General features: G+C 41.5%; 1 protein-coding gene across 2 annotated transcripts in view; it reads left to right on the forward strand.

The window, feature by feature from the left end:
• Positions 1 to 26,142, forward strand: part of EGFLAM (EGF like, fibronectin type III and laminin G domains) — a 161,849-nt gene that overhangs the window by 70,941 nt on the left and 64,766 nt on the right. For both annotated transcript variants that reach the window (XM_074357268.1, XM_045518164.2), the window contains exon 7: positions 15,573 to 15,739. In XM_074357268.1, coding sequence (XP_074213369.1) covers positions 15,573 to 15,739 — 167 coding nt within the window. The remainder of the gene's footprint in view (positions 1 to 15,572; positions 15,740 to 26,142) is intronic.

Here is a 26,142-nt window from a genome sequence, read left to right on the forward strand (position 1 = left end):
TATCTCAGTGGACTTAAGAGTCTCAATATTCATTCTAATTGGCCAGGCTTAAGTCCCTCTTCATTCTCTGAGCCAATCTCTGGCCAAGGAGAAGAGGACACTAATTGGCCAGGCACTTGTCATATTCTGAGCTCTAGAACTAAGGACTGGTGGGTCATTCAGACCTGAAGTACATGAATTGAGAGTTCAGGAGGGTTTGGCTTCTTAAAGGAAGGTTGTGGTGCGATTAATTGGAAAAAGGAGGAACAGATGCTGGGAAATTTTTAAAAATTAATAAATAAAAGCTGCCCACTGCAAAGCTCCAGACCAGTGCCCTTCACTGAGGATAATCTACAGTCCTGCCGTTGAACAAGATTTGGTGGCAAAGCCCAGAATGTGCTAGAGTAGGAAAGATTCAAAGCCCAGTTCCGAAAGTAGTTAAATGTGAAACAATGGAAAGTCCTAAAACCTCAGCTTTCTCATCTGTAAAACTTGGAGTGAAACTTAACATTTTTAATTCACTTGTCTAACACCAGCAAAGCAAAATGTAATACTTTAAAATTTTGAAAAATGCAACGTTTTTTATAGTAGCCTAGCAGATCATCCGTATAACCCCCAGCAAAGATGATGGTTATCATTTACTATTAATTCTGTGCCAAAATATGTATTTTTCCAACTTAAGTCTGGTGTATTGGTAAAAGGTAGAAATTGCAGTTTCTTAACCTGCCTGCATAACTGAAAGAGAAGATGAAAGAGATTCATTGGACTTAGAACCAGAACTGGAAGAGTGCTGCCTCTTCTACTGCCAGCAGGGGGCACAGTGCAAATCACTTCCCCTCCTGAAGACACAGGATCTTTCATAGTTTGGGATCCCCCAAAAGAAAGCGTTTTACAAGGACTTGGGTGCAAGTAGCTTATTTTATTTGGAGGCAGGAATGAGAAAGTTGGGAGGGGGATGGAGGACATGTGACTGTGTGTTACTGAAGTCACTTCTGCAGGCCGTGAGGCTCCACTCACGGCTGGATTCCCCTGAGATCTCTCTGGGGCATACAGAATTCCTCTTGAGACTGTGCAGCACAGGGAGCTATATTCAGTATCTTGCAATAAACCTATAATGAAAAGGAATATATATATGTATAACTGAAACATTATGCTGTACACCTGAAATTAATGCAATAGTGTAAACCGACTATACTTAAATTAAAAATTTTTTTAAAAAAATCATGTTACACATTAAAAAAAACACAGACAAGAGCCATTTACTCACTGGCTTCTGTCCTCTTTTTATTGACTGAAGATTTCCCCTTGAGGTATAACTTCCCAGCCATCTAGGCTCTGCTGGCCTGTGGATTAAGGTAGCAGGTCTAGGGATAAAAGAAGTGATATGAGCACAGCATGTGCTTGAGATTTGATGCTGACCTTGCGAGGCAAGTTGGCCTCACATGAAACTCTCCACATCCGCATGGCTGCTGAAATCAGAAGTAGGACAAGGGGAGGTGGGTGACCCACGCCCCAAAAACATTGACTACAAGATCCTTATCTGAAAATTATGAGTGATAACTTCTTCTTTTTAAATTTTTAGTTTCCTATTTTCCCATTACTTTTATTTGGGGTGGGGAGTAGGTAATCTGGTTTATTTATTTATTTATTCTTAGCGGAGGGGATTGAACCCAGGACCTCATGCATGCTTAGCTCTACCACTTGAGCTATTACCATCCCCAAAATATGAGTGATAACTTCTTCTAGCATTGTAGTACGTCAGTATGAGGATCAAGTGAAATCACATATGAGAAAGAGCTTTGTGGACATCAAAAACCTGTACTAATGTAAGGTATATGTGGGTGTTATGTACCTGTGTTTAATAATTATAATTCTTTTCCATCAAAAATGCATCTTAAGATTCAGAACTGTCTCTTAACATTTGAGGAGCTCTGGCCCCAAATTCCTATGTATAAATATTTTAAAAGTATATACTATTCTAACAAACTGCTAAATATTTTAGAAATCTCTTTATCTTAATAAATATACCTTTACAATGTCCTGGTAAGCTAGCTTCAAATTTAGAACTCTTGGATATCTCGGTGTTCCAAATGGAATATGGTAGAATAGGGAAAACCAGCTCCTGGTTCCAGCACCTATGCTAGGAATTCTGCTTCTATTATCTCTTCCAGAATATGTAAACTTGGGCAAGTTATTTTATCTCAGGACCTCCATTACCTTGTCTATAATATCAAGCTAAAGTGACCCTCATTGCAGAGTTGTTGTTTACAGTCTTCATAGAGTGTTTGTACATAGTAGACATTTAATTGTTTCCTTCCCCCTCAACCCTGTACCATTATTTCCCTTTTACAAAGAAAGAAACTAGGGCTCCATCGCTGAAGTTGCTTTGTCAAGGTAAAATGACTCATTAGGGACAATTAAAATTAGAACCGAAGTCTCCTGACTTCCAGTCCAAGGCTCTTCCTACAAAACTCTATGTCTCTGTCATGTCTGTGATCCACCTTCAGAGATGGAAGTCGAGACTCAGCCCGCCCAGAGCCCTGCTGCCTGAGGAAATGGGCAGCCTTATCTTCGGCTGCTGTTTGCTGTTATTCCTGAGAGGAAGCTTTCAAGGCTTATTGTGGCATTTAATGTTTGGCTGCAAAATAAATCCCCACATTCATTTGTATGTATTTCAGAGTCTATCCCATTTCAGTTGAGAGTCTGAGGATAAGTGGTTAGAAAGAGCTTTCCTGGGCTCTGAATCAGAAAATGCAGTTAATGTGAAAGGTTTTGAGGGTCTTCAGTCACCTGTCTTTCCCAGAGAGTTCTGTTTAATGTTTAATGTTGAATTCCTTTTGCCCAGATACCTCTTGTGTACAGAAACACCTGTGACAGGTCTCTGTGTGAGCCAAAAGTTTCTTTTTATATCCAAGAAGCAGGCCTTTAACAGGCCGAGGCTAGGAAATTGTAGAAATGCATGTATTGCCAGTACTTATCCTCAGATTTCACTCATCTTGATGTGAAGTTCTTGTCTGAGTCCCATCACTGGGAGATTGGGCTCCAGCTCTCTCTCTGTCTTGGTAGGTGCTTATACATCAGTTCTTCTTCTTCTTTTTTTTTTTTCAGTTGTTCTTCTTACTCAGTGATGATAATGATGTCAAAGGCATTGCTTGGAAATAGTCTTAAAAAACTATTAAAGAAATATTTAACTGTCTAATAAGAGATTAACCTAAGAAGTGACACTAGATCAGGGTATGGGACACTGACTGCTTATTTGCTACTTTTGGTCATATTTCAGGCGGACATTCAGTGTATTTGTTGTGCTCTCTTGGGTCATGGGTTTAGAACCAAGCAAATTTTTGTTCCTCCTCCAGCTTCTACCTCCCATAAAATAGAGGGCCCCCCAAGGTGAGCACCTCGAAGGCATGCTCTCCGTGGCTGTATGAGAGAGGAGGCTTGGTCTCTGGCTCAGGCAGGAGGAGGTTTTAGATGAGAGTGATCTTCATAATCTTTCCCATAGTTGGCCTGCGGGCTATTCATCAACTTCCTTATTTACAGTAGATTTTAAATTTTTAATCAATGTAGAAAGATTTGAAGAGGCAAATTCTAAGTAAGCCTGCAGGCTATAACATATTTTGCAATGCTTTTAAAACTTTTTCCTCCTGCTTTTTTTTTTTTTTAAACAGAAAAACCATGCATTTGAAGTGAAGAAAAATATTTTATTTCTAAAGTGATACTGAAAATTTCTTTGTGGGCAGCAGTCTTAGTGTTCATTAAAATAAGAACCAAGCATAAATATAGCTACCTATGTTTTGAAATATTTTGGCTAAAAATATCTGAGAAACTTTTCTCTTTCTGCCTAAGAATTTCCCCAGGGTAAATCCTTTTCTCATAAGTAAAAAATATATACTATAGTGGCAATGAAAACCAAAGGCCTGAAAAAATATTCCTTACCTCTGATGGTCCAGTTGGAGTGCCATATTCCACATATGCTGCCTGTTAGATTGTTTAAAAGTGAAAAATAGTTTTCATTTAATGCATCTATAGTTCTCCTGCAGGTGTGACCTGATTAGTTAAAATTGCTTCAGAACTTTGCATTGTCGGTTTTTGGAAAGGGTAGATGAAAGCTTTCAGTGGCTCTTTTCAATAAAATGTCCACCACTGGCTAATTTTGGGTGCATAGAAAGCTCAAAATATTTTTGTATATATTTTAGGGACACAAGTCAAGAAAAGTTGATCTCTAAATCTCAGCCCAAGACAGACTAATAAATGAAAATGAGTAATGCTTCCTCTCTTTTCTCGTTCACACGTTTCTGCCTACATAATTCCCTGGTCCCTTGCAGAATCCTTCCATTAGAAGACTCGCAAAATTCATCTTCAGGCGGGGCTGCTTTTAAGCTGATTTGCAGTGTCTATGTTTTGGTTTGACTTGAGAATCTCAAGGTCATGCACACCTGGGTGGGGTTTTTAAAATTATTTTACAAACGGATATTTTTGTTAAAAGTCATGTCTTTCCATCCCATCATAAACTTCCTCCATCTACAAATAACAAATGAATTTAATGAGTTTCCTCCTAGGAAATGACCCTACAAAGGCTGTTACTGAAATGAAGATCAAGTCTGGGATTCAAAGTGCAAGCCAAATGGATTATGGATTTTCCTTGGAGAGTTTTAAAGGATGACGTGACTTGACTCATGGTCAAGGTCACAGGCTATGAAGGTTAAAGACGTTTTTTTCATTCAGACTTGAGATGTACAGTCCAATTCTTGGTATCATTTCTCAGGGTTAAGTTTTTCCAAATGTGGAGTCTGAAGACGCAGCTCTGAGCTGGCCTCTAATCCTGGGGACAAGTGGCTTGATTCCATTTCTAAGCTTCCCTACATAGGAAATAAGGCTGGGCTGTTTGACCTCTATAATCTGGTCACTCCGACAAAGGTGAGGCAGCTGGTTACTGCACAGCCTCTGGACCTAGCTCCCTGGTCCAACCCTCATCTCCACCACTTTTAAACCATAGTTGAATTATTTCACTTCTCTGTGCCTCAGACAGAAGAATGGGGTAACAGTTTACTTACCTCATAGGATTGTTGTGAGATTAAATGAGCTGATGCACACAAAATGTACCAAAAAACTCCTGGCATGTAGTCCGTGCTCAACTGATGCGAAATACTCCTAGTAAGGCTTTTGTGATAGGTCTTTTCTGCTTTCCTTTATAGCCATGCTCCTCCTTGGCTAGAGGTCTTTATGCTTGTGATTCTCTGCCAGGATAGTTCTGCTTCTTTACCTAGTGTCTACTGAAGTAAATGCACAACCTAGAAGTTGAGAGTTATGTTTAATTCAGCAGACATTTCTGAGGGCTTGAACCCCTTCAAGCCCAGGGTGACAGCCTCTCAGATTACTCTGACGGACTGCTCCGAAAAGGTAGGGGAGGAGCCAGGATGTATAGGAGTTTTACAACAAAGACCAGGTAGTCAGAACATTCAAAGATTATTGTTAACTAAAGAAAACCAGACATCTCAAGTTAAAGAACTTAGTCCTTTTCTGTGTATGGGAGGGAGCAAATGTCTGGGTTCATAGAAATCATTCCTTTGACAAGCACCTAGCTATCTAGGGCCAGTGTCTTGTCCTATCACATTCTGAGTCCTCTCAGTTGGGGGTGCTGCAGAGGCCAGGCTGCCTGCTTGTCTGCATCCTGAGTTGGCAGTAGCAGCTGGTGACTTAAGTACCTCTTCCTCCAGGAAGCCTTCCATGAACCCCTGCCCCCTCCTCAGGCTAGGTTAGGTATACCTGAAACATTAACTTGCAATACTCAGCACCCTTGTAGTTAATTACTTGTTCAAGGTCTGTCTTCCTTGCCTGGACATGAGGGTAGTGTCTTGACTTCCTCCCCCCTGTAGAATATGGCACCTAGCATGGAGTAACATACCACCTGTCAGATAGGAGCTGGTGAACATTTGGACACAGGCAGTCATGGGATTGAATCTAGAGAATGATCCACAATTAGCTGCAACCTTGCACAAGATCCTTCATCTCTCTGAGCCTTACTTCCCTTGGCTGTAAAGTAGGGATGCTAATAGTGGCTACCTCAGAAGAATTATGAAGATGAAAAGATGTCTGTTCAGTTCTTAGAAGAGTAGCTTATGGAAGACTCTTTTTTTTTTTTTTTAATGTTGGTCCTTTTCCTTACCCTGAGCCACATGGAAATGGAAATGTATTACCATACTAGCCACAGGAGATTCAGTGAATCTTTTACCACTAATCTCTGAGGGAGGCCACAACAGTAACCAACATCCTTCCTTACCAACTGCAGAAATAAAAGCCAGACAAAACCCAACATGGATCTGCACACATGTTTCCTTGCCCTCCCCTGGACCCAAAGTTATTTATTGCTTTTGTTTTCTCATCATAAAAGGGATCTTGGTATGTAGTAAAGCTTCAAGTAATGCCTAATGTATAAGACTAACTTGAAAGTTCCTGTTGTGATTTTATTTCATATTGAATGATAACGTGTGTTTCGGAGCTCTTCATCACACGCAAGTGAACTGCCAACTTTTTTCGTAGGGTTTTACTAGAATTTATAGCAATAACTGGGCAAATGGCTGCACTATTTAACAGTAATGGAGCCCTGTGTTGGTTTTCCTGCCCCCGAAAGTATAAAACTTGATATATTTAAAGAATTGTTACACAGTTAATTAATTGGGGGAATAATGGGAAAAAACAAACAAAGAATTTCCCTTTCTTTTCAAGAAAGTGTTTAGGAAGTTGTGCCATTTAAGAATGAAAAATTCCTTCTTCTTATCTTTGGTTTCCAAATTGAAAATCTCAGAACCACCTTCCAGACAGGTGCCTAGTCCCAGAAATTCTGGTAGCCATCCAGTTCCTCCACTGAGGCTCACACAGAAAGGTGATTCTGAATGTTTTTGCAGAAGTTTGACCTACAGTTCTACAAATTGATCCCTTAAAACTTCATTCCCTCTCACTGAGCTTTCCTGATATAATCCCTGGTCAGATTGATGGGAGTTGACATAAATTGAATTCTTGTGTACCAGCGTTGGGAGCCATTTGTAAACTACAAATGAAAGTGTTCTCTCCAGTTGCCCTGCCAGGAACAAATTGCCAGCTGAGTTTATCATTACCCCATTCTAGCCATCTGTTTGTCATTTGGTTGGGTTGAACCAATTCATAAAGAAAGAAAGAAGGCTGAAAGCTGAAGGTCAAATAATATATCATTTTTTTTTTTTAAACTGTGACTACTTAGTGGTTTTGGACTTTCCTCTGCAATTCATTTAGTGTAGAGCAAGCCCTGCATACGAGCACGTCTGTAAAACTGAGAGAGCTGGAGGCTCCTCCTCACACGAGGTTTTCTTTCACTCCTGTCGTGTTCACCCCGGATAATCTGTGGGGCCCTGTCTCTTCTCTTAGAGCGAGGTGCTTCAAGGGCAGTCTGCAGATCTCCAAGGGGTTCATGGATAAAAGTCAAAGGGTCCCTGAACTTTGGTTGGACAAAAAAGGACATTCTTAGTTTTACCAACTGAAATTTAATGTTTTCTTCAAATGTGAATGTAATCAACAGCCCACAGTGGTATTAGCAATTCCTGTGACCTTGTCACCACTAGCATCACAGGTATGTTCTTATTCCATTACAGTTGTTGCACGTGTCCCAAAATACTGTTAATGCTTATTACTACTATGAAATTATTGTAGTTATTAAATCCGTTGCTAGGTATTATTGTTTAATGTGTTCATGAAGAAGTGTATCAATTAATATATCGTAATTTTTTATTGCCTTGGTAGTTGTTTTCAGTAGAACTGGTTTCCTTTGTGATCCTATGCATTTTATTTTGTGCGTTTAAAAATATTATTCTGAGAAGGGATTCACAGGTTCCATCAGACTGTCAAAGTGGCACAAACAACATTAAAGATTTTTGTCTTAGACCAGAGACTGGCAAACTTTTTCTACAGGGTCAGGTAATAAATAGTTTGTGCTTTGCCAGCTATGTAGTCTCCCATTTTGTAGCAGGAAAGCAACCACAGACAATACCTAAACAAACGGGTGTGGTTGTTTTCCAATAAAACTTTATTTACAAAAACTGGCAGCCAGCTGAAGTTTGCCGTCCCTTGGTTTAGGGCATCGTGTTATTCCTAACGTCAAATTCTGAAGCTATTTCAATTCAGTTTAGTTCACCCTTTATTGGATGCTTACTTTGTGCGTATGCGCATCCAAACATGTACATATAGAGTGTCTTCTATAGACAAAGCATGTGCAAGGGATTTAGGAGGGGAATCAGCTATTGTCTCTGCTTGGACAGCCCAGTGGGGAAGGTGGACGAGCAGAGTCCAGAGTGTTGAGTGTTGCAGGCAGGGGAGGGGACCAGGGGCCTAGAAGAACCTTGGCATCTGACCCAGTTTTAAAGGAATCTGGAAAGGCCTCCTACAAGAGCTAAGGAGGACACACCGGCGATAACCAGGCACGGGGAAGAGAGGAAGCAACATGAAAAGGCTCAGGCCAGAAGAAGCAGTGACTTGGAGACAAAAAGAAAATGTTCTCAGAATTGCTTAGAAGCCCCAAGCTGAGTGTGATGAGAGATAAGACTGGGTAGATAAGCAAGAGTTGGAGCAGGAAAGGCATTAGAAAAGAGCTCATGTTTGTCCTGAAGGGAATAGGGAGCTATGGGAGTGTCAAGCAGGAGAGGGACTGATGGAATTTGCTTTCTGAAAGATCACACAGATATTCCAAGGGGCACAGAGATGATTAAGACAATCAGCATGTTAATGAGCTAGTAGGGAAGATAAATATAAAATTACATTAGAAGGTGTTATATTTAGTGTAACCGAATCAGATTTCAGGGATGGGAAGGTCCAGACAAGATTCTTACCAATTTTGTTTCTGAAAGGATGCTTACAAGAAATAACATAAAGGAAGATATTGAAGGAAGAAATCTCCAAATAATCGAAGGGCCTCCAGAAAACATTAAACCACGGAATGCTAGGTCTGTTATCGAGGGAAGGAGGCCATGTATATCTCTGGTTGCACTGTAATTAGGCTTGCCGTCTCTTGCCCCTAGAGTGGCCTCCACTGTCAGGGCCATTCTGGATGTTCTGCTGGATCCCCTAGAGGACTGTTTTCTGCTCCAAGAAATTCCACTCTCAAAACTATTCTCCCAGCAGGATTTAACCATTGCTAGGCGAGTTTCCTAGTTAATGCCTGCAACATGCTTGAACTGCAATCCCCACTTCAGCTCAAACTTTCTAGAGAAGGAGTTCTCAACCCATGGGTGGTGGTTCATTAGGAGGTAGTGAAATCCAGCCGAGGGGGTCCTGATCAACGTTTTTCAGAAGCAAAATGAAAAAGAAAGGAAAAATATCAGAGGATATCACACATAATGGAAATAAGAATTATTTTGTGAAACTTGTGTTTCCATTGTGTGTGTGTGCATGTGTGTAAGTCTGTCTGGTGTGTACTGGGTCACAGTGTTTGATGTATGTCTTGTGGATCATTGAAAAAGGTTGAAAACTGTGCTGTAGAGACTGACGTATCACAGCACCCTTGGAGTTTAACAGGGTTCATTGCCACTTTCTGAACATTTAACTGTAAGTCATAGATTCCTCTCCGTGGCTGAAAAAAAAAAGTTTTCTTTATTCTTGGAGTTTTAGAGTTGAAAGTGCCATCTAAGGTATTTTAGAAGAAAAACTTCTAGTCCAGTGTTTTTCAAATTATGGGTCACAACACTTCAACCAGTGATGAAATCACTTTAGTGGGTTCTTATCAGCATTTGTTAAAAAAGAAGGAAAAAAAAGAGAAAGAAGAGAAAATAGAAAAGTGAACAATTTAGTAAAGATAAATATTTTTTCCTGAAACTTTTATTTTGGGTTTGTACTCACATATATGAATAGGCATATTGGGTTGTTATGCAAAAACATATTTCTTACTGTGCATTGTGGTCAGAGACACTGAATGAAATTCAGCCTCCTACCGGTAACCTAGCTGGTTACATTTCTGATGGATGGCCACCCAGCCTCTGCTTCAGCACAGCCTCTGATGCAGAGCTCAGCCCTTTCAAGTAGTTGGCTTCATTGTTGACCATTCCTTACTGCCATCAAAGGGTTTTCCTTTAATGTGCTGCATTTGGCTTCCCTGTAAGGAACCACTGGGCCTCCTAGTCTGATACTGAAAACCCAGAAGTCGTCTTCACCATCTTTATTTAACACCGACTATCACTTATCTAAAGACACTAGCCTAGGCTTATTATGTCCTCTCCATCCCAAGCCAATCAGTACCAGTCCTTGGAACTCTGCCTCAAGAGGAGATGGGTCCTGTATGTCTTCTTTGGAAACATGTCTATTCAAGTTCTTGGCTCATTTTTTAATGGGACTGTTTGTTTGTTTTTGCTATTGAATTGTGAGCATAGAATATCTTTCCATTTATTTATATATTCTTCAGTTTCTTTCATTAGTGTCTTATATTTTTTGGTGTACAGAACATTCACTTGGTTAAATTAGCTCCTGAATATTTTGTTTTTGATATTATTGTAAATGGGATTATTTCCTTAATTTCTTTTTCAGATAGTTTATTAGTGTATAGAAACAGAACTGATTTGGTTTTGTTCGTTGTTTGTTTGTTTTTGTATCTTGGAACTTTGCTGAATTTGTTCATTAGTTCCAACAGTTTTGAGTGGAGTATTTAAGGTTTCCTATATATGATACCATGTCATCTGCAAACAGAGAAATTTGACTTCTTCCTTTCCAATTTGGATGGCTTTTATTTCTTTCTCTTGCTCAACTGCCCTGGTTTGGACTTCCAGTACCAGGTTTCATAGAAATGGTGAGAGTGGGTGCCTTTGAGCGCCCTTGTTCTTGGTCTTAGAAGAAAAATGTTCAGCTTTGCACTTTGAGTAAGTTGTTAGCTGTGGGCTTGTCATATATGGCCTTTATTATGTTGAGGTAAATTCCTTCTACGCCTGATTTGTTGAGAGTTTTTTTCATGAAGGTATGCAGAATTTTATCAAATGCTTTTTTCTGCATTTATTGAGATGGTCATCTGTCTTTCATCCCTCATTCTGCTAATGTGATGGATCAGATTTATTGATTTGCATATGTTGAATCATTCTTTCATCCCAGGGATAAATTCCACTTGATCATGTAAGATCATTTTAAAGTGCTGTCAAATTCGGTTTGCTAGTATTTCTTTTATTTCTGTGAAAAATGCTGTTGGAATTTTGATAGGGATTGCATTGAATATGTAGATTGCTTTGGGTAGTGGGGGCATTTTAACCACACCTGTAAGGTATCACTTACAATTTCTGCTTACAATTTTTTTCTTATTTTAAAAATGTGAAGTCACCTGCAAAGTTTTCAGGCTGCAACATCCCTCTAGAATTGTATCCTCTCCTTCTCACTCCTTTACAGTTGTCTTGCTTTCATTTAGTTCAGAGGCAATTAAGTTTTAGTGGTTCAGCTTTAACAAGTCATTCAAAACCATTCAACATAGCTATCACTTTTAGTTTTTACTCGTATTCACTGTTTACATAATATTGCATTAAATAACATAATTACAATAGCAAACACAAAAGTCATAAAGAAATTTGGGAATAAACACAGCTAACTTTGATAAGTCAACAGCTGAATTAGTGGGGACAAAGAAAGACCACTGGTTAACTGACAAATTGGTGAAGTAGAGGTTGGTAAGGAAAGCTTTGAGTATGTGTGATATGCGGAGAGGTGCTGGGTATTCATTTACCTCCTTACGGCTAATGTTTTTATATGTGATACTCATCTTTTATGTAGATTAATTGATCATCCATATTAGGGACCCATATTATTTACTCTCTTCGGATATCCCACACTGTATTTTGCATGCAGTGGAGCTTAATTTATTCCCATGATATATAGAGCTAACACTGTACTCATCTCTTCTCCACCCAAAGATGCTGTATTCCTTTTCAGTTATCAAAATCCAAATATATTTGAAATCTAACTTAAGTTCTTTCCCTAGAATTCCAGTTCACATTGACCCATTCAAATATAGCCCTTGAAATGTGCTACTTTGCACTGGCTTCCTACGGATCCTTAGATGTATTATCTGCCAATTAAACTACAAACTCCCTGAGAATGAAACTGTGCTTATAGTTCCTTGGGGCCTCCCAGAATATAGCTTCTGTGATGGATGCATGGTTGATAATCATTAATCACTTGCCAGTTGAGTGGCCCAAGGCAGCCACCTACTGGGTTTGATGTTACCAAGAAAAATGACTGTCCACTGAGGTTGAAGTTGGCAATAGGCAAGGTGGTCAAAATGCCACAAGAAAAGGAATAAAATAGAAAAATATACCACCCAGTGGTTTTATGACTTTGGATAAATGATTTTCCTTCAGTGTCCACATGGGTAAAATGCGAGGCTGGCCTAGACAGTGACTCTAAAAGTTTTGGGATCATGATTATCTTTGAGAATCTGATAAGAAGTGAAGGACACTTTACTTAGGAAAATGAAATGATGTTCACATATAAAATCTGGCGTGTAATCTCTAAGAGCCCTTAGATACTTGGACTAAATGATTTCTAAGGTTCCTGATAACCAGGCTGGATGTTAACATTGCCAATGGTAGTAATGCTTCTTCCCACCAAAATGAACCAATGGGCGAGTCTTGCTTACTTGAATCAGCTATTTGGGTTTTGAATGGCCACTGCTGGCTGAATTGCATCTGCTCCGCTTGAACTCCCCTGCCCAACCTCCTTCCAGAGGTGTCCTCCTGATCTCCTGAAATACAGGATGTCCAGCCCAAGTCTATCCCACATTTTGGAAAAGTGCTAAAGTACCTGCCCTGCTAGTAAGCTGTCCATCCTTACCTAGACAGCAGCGTTTTTGTAGTCACTTCCTCCCCTCTAGCCTTTTCCTTGTTAGGGAAATTGGCAGGCTAGTGTTGCTATGGTGATTTGACTGGCAACTTTGTAGTTAGGATAAAATGATTTCCTTTAGTGGAAAAAGATAAAGCTATTGTTTGAGGTTGATCCAAAAGAGTGCTTTTGCCTGATTATCGTTCTCTCAACTTCACCTTTGCACTTTTGTACCTCAAGAGACTCTAAAAATTTAAATGCATTTAAATGCAAAAGCCCTGACAAAATCAGAGGCAAAATGTTAGAGGTTTTGAACTGGCAATCTACATAAGCTTTCCTCTCTCATTCTATAGAATGGAATTAAATGTTCATGATGTCAATCTCTTATTTACTGAAAATATAGCTTGCTTTCTTGCATGAAATGAATGAATACAAATAATTTCTTTTGTGTGTGTGTGTGTGTGTGTGTGTGTGTGTGTGTGTGTGTGGAAGTGGGTGGGGAGCTGTAATTTTTGCATGAAGATTGTTGCAGATATTTGCAGGTAGCCCTGGGTAGACAATGGCACATTCTGAGAGCAGCTACCAGTCCTTTCCTCTATAAATGCCACAGGGGAAGCTTAGCAAAGGATAACTGGATACCTTTATCTAAAGATCACATCTTTTCTGACTTTACTGTTAGGTATCCCCTGTGGCTTTCCTCTGTGAAGTTATTTTGTTCTAATTTGAGTTTATAAATGTGTTTCCTTCCACTCACTGCGGTTTTCTCTTTGATGACGAAGTTAGTTTACATGGAGAAGTCCATCTTTAGGGAAAGGATACCAAGAGAGAGAAATGAGCCTTGCTTCCTCCAGTGGACTTGCCCTGTGACCTCTGCTTCTCCAAACATGTGAATTCTCATGAGATACGGGCCCCATAAACTCCTTGGCACCATGGTGAGCCCATGGAAGCATCTTTTACTGGGCTTTAATTAAGGATTCCGTCTGGTTTTCAACAATTCTTGTTAATGAAAAACTAGGCAAGAACATATTAGAGGTATCTGTGTACTGTCCAGGCATCTCCTTTTGGCAAAATTAATCTCATTTCCTTGCTTAGTAAGTTGTTCATAAAGGCCAAACATCAGTCTTTTTTTTGCTTCCTGCCTTCCTCTAAATATCTGCGAGCATATTTAAGAATAAAGGAACTGAGAAGTGGTTGGGGAGCAAACTAAGGGATGGAATCTAGAACCCCAACCACTATCAGCCGAGTTTTTTATTCAGCATCAAGGATCTTCTTAATCTATCCTTTCTTCATCAAACCAAGTTGGCCTCACCATTTATCAGCTGTGTGATCTCAGGCAAGTTACTTACCCAATCTGTGCCTTAGTTCCCTCTTTAAAGGAAGGGGAGATATTTAATATTAGTATCTACTACATTGGGTAATTGTGAGAAGTAAATGAGTTGAAGTACTACAACAGTGCTCAATACTTCACATGAACTTGATGAATAATGGCTACTACTAGCTATTAACACAAAATCTCTACTCCAGGTAGGCCATTTACCCTGTCCCCTAGCCATGCACAAACATTCCCAAATTTCATCTTGCATTCTTGTTACCCAGGAAGCTCTCTGTTCACCCTCCAATCAGGAAGTCTGTATAGAGCAACACTGTCCAATGGAAAATGTAAGCCTATATGAGATTTTAAGTTTTTTTAACAGGGGCCTTTAAAAGGTGATAAGAAACAAGTAAAATTAATTTTAATAATCAGTATATTTAATCCACTGAATCCAAAATATTATCATTTCAACATGTAATCAATATAAATATTCCTGAGATAGTTTAAGCTCTAAAAAGAATCCACTGTACATTGTACACTTACAGCACATCCCAGTTCAGACGAGCCACATTTCAAGCACTGAGTAGCTCCATTGCATTGAACACACAGGTGTCGAGTAAGCAGGTGGCCGAGGGTTGCCACCAGCCCTGTGGGAAGGGAAGCCACACTGAGTGTTTACAGTGTGATGCCAGGCACGGTGCTGGGGACACAGCGCTCATTTCTCCTCTAGGACAGCCCTCTTAGGTAGGTACTTTTATCACCCCCATTTTACAGATGAGAAACTAGAGACCTAAAGAATTGAAAGAGCAGCTAGTAAGGAGTAGAGGCGGAATTTGGACAGCTCAGTCCAGCTCCAGCATTCATTCTCTTACCCTAGGAATGTTGCCTCTCCCCACCCCAGAAGGAGGCTCTAAGTGAAGGTCTGGAGTCTCCATAGAGTTCTCGGGAAAACGTGCGAACATTTGGCAAGTCGGCACAGTTGCACAATTTTGTTGAGTGAGAACGGCCACGAACAGAATCTTCCTGGGTTTTCCCATGGCAGTTCATGCAATTAGCCACCCTATAAAATTTATATTTGTTTGTTTTGTGAACAGATTGTGACTAGATGGAATCTGTGCTCTCCTGACCTGTGGGAATGGGGACTGTCAGGGGAAGGCGTGTTTACGAAACATCTGGAAGACAGAGTCCTTGCAAATAAACTCCTATTTGGGGATCTTTTCACCATGAAAGTGGGTGATCTTGAAGCCATGGCCCTAAAAATGATATGCTTGTTTTTATTAGCAAGGACTTAAAAATGATGACCTATGATTTAAAATCAGAGTGACTTTTAGATAGGAAATGTTCACTCATTTTTCTAAGTATTGCTCCCAGATTTCAAACGCTGTTACTTTACCCAGCCCGCAAGCTTTCCTTTGCTCTGCTGTTCCTGAACTACTGCTTCTTGTTCTGTTTTTGTTTTTAATCAATAAAGGCCAGATTTCGACAAGAGTTGGACCTTAATCCAAGAGCAGATCCAGATGGACTCCATGGTTATCAAGGGCCTTGATCCGGATACCAACTACCAGTTTGCCGTGAGGGCCATGAACCCCCACGGCCCCAGCCCCCGCAGCCAGCCCAGCAACACCATCCGAACCGCCCGTGAGTACCACGGCCCTTCTGAAGGACAGACGTAGCGGCAATGCTGGGGTTGTGTCCTGAGGACCCACTTGACCGAGGTTTCTTAGCGCCCTGCAGAAGGGCAGCCTGGGATGGGGCTGTTCTCAGCCTTTCCTGCTGTGGTTTTCCCAGCCCTTTGGAAGTTAGAGGCGCTCAACAGGGACAGGCTGTTTCTGTGTACAGGAGGTCAGCAGAAGATTTATTTTTGCATTATCCTGAGGGAGTTTGAGGTCAGTTTTCTTTCATGAGTGCAAAATAGACCACATAAAGAGATGGTGTGCCTTCCCCCCACCCTCTTTTCATTTAATGGAAAAAAAAAGGATTCATCTCAGAATCATAGAAGAAAAAAAACTCTTCGGAGTCAGTCTTCACCGACAAATCAAGGATGCTCAAGTAAAATCAGCCTCTCTGAAGGATGGTCAGGGAGAATCCAAGCTGCTAGCGTGCTGATATATAGCTGGGGGTCTGGCGGATGGCTTAGGTTCCCGTCGGTCACAGCGCCCTCTCTGGGGGTGGGCGGAAACTTGGACCAGTTCATCAGATCACCTGGGGATTCTGTGAAGAGTCAGATTCTGATGATGGTCTCGGGTTTCAGAAGCTCCCACATGATTCAAGAACCACATTTAGATTTCTTAGACCACCTTGCCAATCTGCCTTAGAAATCTTTGTCTTATGGAAGTAGGGAGTACATTTAAATAAACCCAGGACCCTCTGTAGTGCGGAGATCTCAGAACATTTTTTGTTTGAAGACTGTTATCTTTTCAATTTTACCGATAAATTCCGCCAGGTTCTTGTGTCTGAAGAGCCCTCCTGCCGTCCCTGGGTCCCCTTTGCCTGGGAAAGGAGCTCAGAAAAGAAGCCTGCTTAGCACTGTCAGAGGCCTTCCCTTGGCCAGCACAGAGCCCTGTTTTTATTGGTTAGGTGATCTGAGTAAACTCCTCCCCTCTCCTCGCACAACACCTGCAGCTGACTTCCGTGCCTACCTTCTGTTCCAGGGGTATAGATTCAAGTTCCCCAAGTCCTAGGAATTTTGGCTCTTCTGAAAACAGCTCTTACCCTGACCTTGAACGGTAGGCCTCCGTCCCTCAGATGGAATTGTTGGGAGATACGGGGATACGGCATGGTCACACCACACACACACACACACCCGTACATACACAGTGACAATGGTCCCTCGGCAATTGTTTCACTGCTTTTGTTTAGAATTTAGGAACTAAAACTCCCCAGTTACATGGCAAAGGATGGAGCTCCTCCTTTCTAGAAAAAATGGTAACAATTTTGTTTCAGATTGAAAGAGGGCCTCCTTCTCCTCTGGCTGGATGAGATCCATACGGTATTCTTCGGCTAAACTTTGTGTTGTGTGGTCAGAAATCAGGGCAGCAGTAGTGGAGGCAGTCCTCAGGGTCTGACTGTTTTTGGAAACATGTACTTTGTCCTTTTGCTTTATAAACTCTGCAGGCAGAGTTGTGTTCCCACCCACCCTTCCCCAGCATCGAACTCCTCTGCCCCCATCCTATGAGCTGGCCCGCGCTCACTTACCTCATATCCTTTAGGGTCTCCTCCACAGAGGCAAGAAAGCCGGAGGAGGAGCTATCACTACTCAGCTGGCCCTGGATGTGGGTGTGGAGACTGGAGTCAGGGGAGGGGGCCTCGGGAGAAGCATCTCTTGAACTTTTTCTTTTTAAAGTGAAACACTACTCTGGTCTTGGAGTTTCTGATAATTATTTCCCCATTGGTGGATGCCAGCTTTGTGAATTAAGTGGAATAAGGTATGTGAAAATTCTTTACAGATACAGAACATTTCATTGCAACAGGTCTCTTATGTGAAGTAAAACTTTACCATTTTGAAGTAATTGTGTGCAGGGGATGTGGCCAATTCAGTGAGAACTCTCAATTATGAAATGTTCTGAAATAAATACAATTCAACTGTTTTACATCCATATGGTTACTCAAATCAGGATAACAGAAACCAAGTTTATTAGATGGCTGGTTTCTTAAATATATACACATGTGCTGTCATTGGTACTTCAATTGTAATTTTTTTGTCATGATCGTTTCTAATGTTTTAGAAAACCCTGTATTCTGGCACATTTCACACTTCTTATTCTGCTGTTTGTCTAGATGATTATTTTACCTCCCAAACCTGCTTTTCAATATGTAAAAATTCCTACTTATCAAATAGCCCTTATCAGAATTATAGTAAATTCTAAATATCAGAGCTACCATTGGGAAAACCTCCCATGAGTGGGCACTGCCCTGAGCGCTTACCTGGAAACCCCCATTATTAATCCTGGCAAAAACCCTGGGCTGAAGGAATAGTCTCCCACTTTATTGATTTTAAAAATTGAGTCTTTGAAAGGTTACATATTTTGCCAGGAATAATAGTTGTAAAGGCAGGATTTGAACTCAGGTTTGGCTGACCACTAAACCACTTCTCTGAGTGGGATTCAAATTAAAGAAGGTTCTTATTCTTCTATTGTGAAGTAGCATGTGAAAGGTAAGGTCAGCAGTTAAACTACAGGGGGCCATCCTTGGAGAATCCATGGGCTCAGGAAGTTCTGACAGCACAGGACAAACCTCTAATAATTTTTTTCTTTTCAAACCTGTGAGGTTGTATTGTACATGGAAAAAGGCAAATAAAACATACACGTAGGCACTAAATTCTATCGGTAAGCATCGGTACAGCCCTGGGAGTTTACAGCCAGCAGCCCTTGTGCTGGGTTAGACCCAAGCCACGCCAGTTGTTAAATATTTTGAATGCTGCCCTGAAGGGATTTGTGAGACTAGTGTTTCCGCATGTTGGGTATCCCCTCTCTCGTTGCTCCCACTCCTCCCCGCTTCCAGGTCCTTCCTACGTGGATGTTTCCTTGGTTCATGCCCATTTTGCTTCCTGAACAGCGAACCTCAGAATAGACATTCAGGTTGACCACCCATGCGCAGAGGGCCCAGTGGGAACCCTTAGAGCCCACCCTGGACACCACCAGTCACTGGGCTCCTCTGTTGCCTGTTTCAGGCCTGTATCTACCTCCTTTCATTAAAAAAAAATAACCCATCACAAAGCACTGATTTTTGCCCAGACCCATCAATACCAGACTCTGTTAGCAGCTTAGTTGCTCAGTTGGGGCAACTGGTTGACCTCAGGTGCTCTTGTGAGGTAGTTACTGAAAGCCAGGGCCCAGGGACCTTAACTGCTGCTCAGCCTGTGTGAAGAGCGGTGAGGGCTCAATGTCCACATCTGACCTCAGTTCCACAACATTACAACTAGAACGGGAAGGGAAAATTAAGATGTTTTAGTGTCCACGTTCCCTAATGAGAAACAGGTCATTTCAGACCTTAAATAATAAAGACATTACCAGGTATTTACTTCCATTTTCTCAGCAGGGACTTTCCATAAATATTAATGCCTGTTCTGTTCTCATGACTCCTCCCTCTTTATCCTGTCCTACTGTACTTCTTTCCTTAAGAAAGAAATACCAAAAACATTATAATTTGCCTATTATTCTATGGCATGCTTTTCCTCCTGTGATTGATCTTATAAATTAGCCAATCAGAGCAGGGGGCTCTGTGGAGCCTCATGGACACAGGTACACATGTGGCTTTGTAATAAGATGTGTATTTGCCCCGTCTGGTGGTCACTTCTCTGGGACCCAAGCTTAGTTTGAAGAAAGATGGAACAAGTAATAAAGGACATGAACTATAAATAATAGAAGTGGCCGAAGTCAGAAAGTCATGTGTTTTCTTTTTTCCCCCCAAAGACAAATGAAATGAAATGAAAAATCACTCATATGTGTGACCAACTCTAGGCTTATATAACCTTCCCTGGGAACCGAGCTTGGTCCTACCACCCAAAACCATTTAATTTCTCATGTTCTGTTCTCCTGATATAGGCAGAGAAAGAACCAATAAGTTTTTCACTGCAGTGAAATTGGTATCCTCAGGGCGGTCCCCAGTAGAAGGTGTTCTTTTGTTCCCAGCAAAAGTCATTTTGCTCCTTTCTGCCCTGGGGGCTTTTGCACCTTCTGTTTCCTCTGCTTAGAACTCTCTTTCTCACCAGATCTTTTCATGACCCCTTGATCACCTCCCCACTTCTTCTTTTAGACCATAGCTCAGATGTCAGTCCCCCAGACAGGCTCCCCTAAACTCCACACACTGTTTCCTCGGCCCCATTCCCTGCTTCTCTAGAGCCCTTTTACTGTTTGAAGTTGTTAGTTATCTATCTCCCCCTCCAGGATAAGCTCCATAGTGGAGTCAAAATGATTCATTCAGGGCTGCGTTCCCAACACCCTGCACAAAGCAGGCTCTCAATAAGTACTGATCGAGTGACTGAATGTGACTTCACAAGCTAAGGGCCCGTGATGACTATGGAGCCTGGATAGCTCGCTGCTTCCACTGTCTGGGAAATTCAAAGAGAAGATGCAGTGAGAAAGCTAGTCTGGAAACCCACCAGGCAGAGAGTGGGTTTTCTACGGGCAAGATTCATAGGCAGAGTTGAACTCCCAGAATTGCAATGAGACACAAATAAGAAAAAATGTAGAGCTTCAAGGGAGGAAGGAAGGAAGGAAGGGAAGGAGGGAGAAAGCAAACCCAGAGAGTTTAAGTTCAAGGCAATAAGGATGGAAAGGAGGCCTTTGAGAGAGATTTCAGTGATCAGAAGAATACCATTTGCGGATAAAGGAGGTGAGGAAGTGAGAGACATTTCCCATCTCTTTCAAATCAAACCCTCATTTTACTCCTGTGTTCTTTCTTGATCATTAGAATAAGCTTTAACATTTCTATGCTAAATTAGAGTACATTTTCTCCCTGGTCCTCGTAAGTCTGCTTCTGGTCTCGGGTCCTCAGAGATCAGGTATGGAGGAGTGAGAGGTGCTTCGTTTGGGTTTGGTGTTCGTCATGCCCTTCTCCCCACAATCCATTTTCTTCAACAGTTTCAGAAACTTCCTCTGAGCTGAGACAACCCACTCTAGTCCCAATCAATCAAATTTCTTCAGCAAACCTGATTCCATAGGTTCCTCACCTCCCCTGCCACCCCATCTCACTTTTCTTGTCTCTACCGTCCTGCTTACTCAGACGTTGCTTTGTTCAGCTGTTGCTGGGTGTGTGTCTGTTTATGCCCTTGGTCATGCTAGTGTCTATTTGTGAATCTGGCTTTTGCCCAGTTTTGCTTTGAGATTTGGGCCTTTGTTTTTAATTGCCTGACTGTCTCCCCAGGGACCAGCTCAGCATGCTAGGGCTCCTAGGTACATGTTCTCATATATGTAGTCGCAAAATAGATTTCCTTTACCCCCAGTCACTAACAAAGTCTCCTATTTGGCAGCAGTGCCCTGAATTGGCTACAGCAGTGAGCAGAGGGGAAGCAGGTGGGAGCCGGAGGCAGTGGCATCCCTGGGGGAAGGGGCAGAAGCATTCAGGAAGGAACTGGAAGTAGCTTCTTCCAAAATCCTTCTAGCAACTCCCGTACAACCTGCTGCCTCTTTTGGCAAATGCCTGTAAATATAAAGTCCTCACAACCTTTGAAAACTCCTCACTGCTCCCCAACACTGTACCTTTGGCCAGAGCAAATCTGGCAGCCATATCTGGGTCCAAGGGCCAGGAGAACTGTCCTCTTATTACATTGCTGTGAGACCTTCTTGAGAAAGTCACAATCTCTCTGGGCCTCAGTGTCCTCATCTCTAAAATGGGTACAATAATGTCTGAGACAGGTAGTATTTTCTACTTTTCAAGATTATTTTGAGGAAATCCCTGTGAAACAGATTATGACATCTGCCCACTTTTCAAGATGAAGGAGTTTTTTAAAAAATTTTGTTGTTGTTTGTTTGTTTTGGGGGGTAATTAAGTTTATTTACCTTTCTAATGGAGGTACTGGGGATTGAACCTAGGACCTCATGCATGCTGAGCACACACACTACCACTGAGCTATACCCTCCCCGCTGAAAGAGATGTCTACACCAGTTTCCTCCACACATAAATCCCGAAGGATGGTGTAACTGACCTGGGTGACCACCAGCCGCTCAGTCGCTTTTTCTTTATGACTCAGTGCCCTGAGCTGTGCTCTTGGGCCTCAAAGGCATTAGAATGTCAGATTTCAGAAACCAAGGGTCAGGGGCAAAAAGTTTCCAGACAGAAATGGAAGATCAGAAGTGACCAGGGTTACTGTTTGATTAGGTTATGTAGAATCATTAGAATGGGTTTTGGTTGGTTGGTTAGTCTTAAAAGACTGCAGACTTAGAAGACATCAGAGAATTAAAACTGCAAGCCACAATGAACTATGCTAACAGCATAATTTCATCTCTCATCACTCAAGCATATTCTGAACTCAGGCAAAGAGGGAAAAAAGCAAAAAAATTCCACAAAGTTATAGAACTATATCTCTAGTTTTTATTTGTTTGATTTTAACTTTCTAAATGTTAAAAATTTATTTAGACAGGGTCAGCAAAATTTTCTGGAGAGGGCAAGGTAGTAAATATTTTGCGACTTTTGGGTCACCTTTGCTGCTGTAGCCTGAAAGCAGCCGTCGACAATAACTAATGTGTGTAACTGTGTTCCAATAATCCATGGACGCAGAAATTTGAATTTCATATTGTTTCTATGTATCACAAGGAATTATTCCTTTTTAAACATTTTTATCAGCCATTTAAGAATGTAAAAACCCTTTGTAACTTATGTACTGTTAAAAATGATTAAATATGACAGTTTAGGTGATAACAAACTTTAACATTTCATGATGTAAGCAGTCTCCATTCTCAAAGGTCTAGAGGACTGCACAATGGGGCGGGAGGTGGGAAGCTTTTATAGGGTAAATCATGAAGAACAAAGAAGAGGAAAGTGAAAAATGAACAGGGGGGAAGGAAATAAGTACAGAGTTCAGGGTTGGCTTGGCGTTTGGGGATTGGCTGACTGGGATACAGAAAGACCGCGAAGATGTTGCTGGCTCAGTTCCAGAGCACCACAATAAAGCGAGTATCACAATAAAGCGAGTCACAAGAGCTTTTTGCTTTCCCAGTGCATATAAAAGTTTTGTCTGCGCTATACTGTAGCCTATTAAGTATGCAAGGGCATTATCTCCTAAAAACCAATTTACTTGCCTTAATTTAAAAATTTCTCATTGCTACAAACTCCTAACCATTATCCAAGCCTTCAGTGAGCCATAATCTTTTTGCTGGTGAAGGGTCTTTCCTCAGTGTTGGTGGCTGCTGACTGATCGGGGTGGTGGTTGCTGAAGGCTGGAATGGCTGTGTCAGTTTCTTTAAGACAGCAATGAAGTTTGCCGCTTCAATTGAGGTTTCCTTTCACAAACGATTTCTCTGCAGCATGCGATGCTGTTTGATGGCATTTTACCCACAGCAGAACTTCTTTCAAAACTGGAGCCAATCCTGTCAAGTCCTGCTCTACTTTGCTGGCTAAGTTTATGTAATATTTTAAACTCTTTGTTGTCATTCCAACAATTTTGACAGCGTCTTCACCATGAGCAGATTCCATCTCAAGAAACCGCTTTCTTTGTTCATCTATAAGAAGCAACTCCTCACCTGTTCAAGTTTCATTATGAGGTTGTGGCAATTCAGCCACATCTTCAGGCTCCGCTTCTAACTCTAGCTTCTTGCTATTTCCACCGCATCTGCAGTGATTCCTTTCACTGAAGTCTTGAACCCCTGAAAGTCATCCATAAGGATTGGAATCAGCTTCTTTCTAACTCCTGTGAATGTTGATATTTTTACCTTGTCCCATGAATTATGAATGGCATCTCAATTGGAGAATTCTTTCCAGAAGGTTTTCAATTGACCTTGCTCAGATCCATCAGAGGAATCACGATCGATGGCAGCTATAGCCTTACGATATGTGTTTCTTAAATAGTAAGCTGTGAAAGTCAAAATTACTCCTTTATCCATGGACTACAGATGGCTGTTGTGTTAGCAGCATGAAAACAACATGAATCTCATTGTCCATCTCCATCAGAGCTCTTGGGTGAGCAGGTGCATTGTCAATGAGCAGTAATATTTTGAAAGGAGTCTTTTTCTGAGCAGTAGGTCTCAACAGTGGGCTTAAAATATTCAGTAAATCATGTTGTCAACAGATGTACTGTCATCCAAGCTTTGTTGTTCCATTTCTAGAGCACAGGCAGAGTAGCTTTACCATAATTCTTAAAGGCCCTAGGATTTCTGGAATGGTTAATGAACATTGGCCTCAACTTCAAGTCACCAGCTGCATTACCCACAAGGGAGTCAGCCTGTCCTGTGAAGCTTTGAGGCCAGGCATTGACTTCTCCTCTCTAGCTATGAAATTCCTAGAGGACATCTTCTTCCAATAGAAGGCTGTTTCATCTACATTGGAAATCTGTTGTGTAGCGTAGTCAGCTTCAGTAATGAGCTCAGCTAGATCTTCTGGAAACCTCGCTGCAGCGTGTGCATCAGCACTTGCTGCTTCCCCTCGCACCTTGTGGAGAAAGCTTCTTTTTCCTTAAACCTCATGAACCAGACTCTGCTGGCTCCAAAGTTTTCTTCTGCAGCTTCCTCACTTTCTGTCTTGTCCTGGATTAGGTGTTGGTTTAAGGGAAAGTTACGGCCAGTTTGATCTTCTCTCCAGACCACTAAAACTTTCTCCATATCAGTAATAAGGCTGTTTTGCTTAATCATTCATGTGTTCATGGGAGCAGCATTTTTAGTTTCCATCCTTTCCTCTGATTCACAACTTGGTTAACTGTTTGGTGCAAGAGGCCTAATTTTTGGCCTCTCTTGGCTTTCACCATGTCTTCTTCACTAAACTTAATCATTTCTAGCTTTTGACTTAAAGGGAAAGACCTGTGACTTTTCTTTCACTTGAACACTTAGAGGCCATTGTTAAATTATTAATTGTCCTACTTTCAATACTGTTGTGTCCTAGTGAATAGGGAGGACCCAGGAGAGGGGAGAGAGATGGGGAAACAGCTGGTCAGTGGAGCAGTCAGAAGACGGACAAAATTTATCAGTTCAGTTCGCTGTCTTACATGGGCGCAGTTCAAGGCGCCCCCAAACGATTAACAGTAGTAACATCAGAGATCACTGATCACCATAACAAGTATAATAATAGTGAAAAGAGCTTGAAATATTGCAAGATTTACCAAAATGTGACACAGTGATTTGAAGTGGGCAAAGTGGTGCCAATAGACTTGCTTGATGCAGTTTCCACAGACCTTCACTTTGTGAAAAACAACGCAGTGTCTGAGCAGGGCAGAAAAGTGAAGCCCAGGAAAACCAGGTGTGCCTGGAGATTGTATTTTTGGTCAAGCAGCACATTTTGGGGGGCATGAAAGTCATCTGAGCTTTGGTTTGCTGATGTGGTCCCCTGGCAGAAGTGGCTTCATTTGGGGCCTCGAAATTTATTTCCATGGTTCAAAAACAGGTGGGTCCAGATCTGGCCCATGGGACATAGTTTGCTGACCTCTGCAGTCTGTTGCTGGGGTTTTCTCCCCACATTTTAGGAGATTCTCCAGGAAGTTTGGGGACTCCTCTCTTTGATAGCAATTTGGTCCAAATTGGCAGGAATCAATTCATTGTGCAGCCTGAGGAAATTGTCCCCTTGATAGAAATCCTTGCAGTTTAAATGCTCACATGAATGTTCTGAAGTAAATAAGAGACCTGGAGAGCCTGTGACTTAACTATATTCAGACAGGTCTGTGCTGAGAGAGAGACAGACAGACAGACAGAAGCACTGAGAAACAGGCTTTGCTTGGCATTTGCTTCAGGAGCTTAGGATGGGGCTATAAATTGGTGAGTTTTGTGGATTTGTAAATCTTTTGAATGTAAGACAAAACAGTGAGCAGGAGGAAGAAGAAAGCATCTGTTTCACTCCCGGCTTAGACAAATTCTGCATTTTAAATGCGCAGCTTGTGCATAAAGATAACTTCAAGTATGATTGTACTTTCAGGTGCCCTCCCCGGTAATCACTCTATTGATCTGCTAATGCCGCGATGCGTGCGTAAATCCGAGTAACACTCATTTGTGCAACTTTATTGGTTCTAAAGGGAATGGTTCACTTTGCTGTTTAAATACCTGCTGCCTATTAATTGCTCTTCTGAGGCCTCTGTACATCTTACATCACCATACATTTCCTTATAATGTGTGCACCGATGTTTTACCCCCTCAGGGTAGATAGGGAAAAAAGACTAAAACAAATGATAAGAAAACGTAATTTCCAAAATAAAAGGTACTCGGGGTGCTCTAGTGTCAACTGTAGCATCACTTCAGTCAGTCCGCTGGAGTCTCGCGGCCCCCGTGGTGAACGACCAAATACTATTCATTCTGCAACGTCTCAGTGGAGTTTTAAACTTGAATATGTTGAAATGAGTAATACCCAAATGTTCTTAACTGTCTTTCCTTTTGTTTCCTTCTATCTCCCTATCACTCGCTTTGTTC

Source organism: Camelus bactrianus, chromosome 3 (assembly GCF_048773025.1).
Source record: "Camelus bactrianus isolate YW-2024 breed Bactrian camel chromosome 3, ASM4877302v1, whole genome shotgun sequence".
Taxonomy (NCBI): Eukaryota; Metazoa; Chordata; class Mammalia; order Artiodactyla; family Camelidae; genus Camelus; species Camelus bactrianus.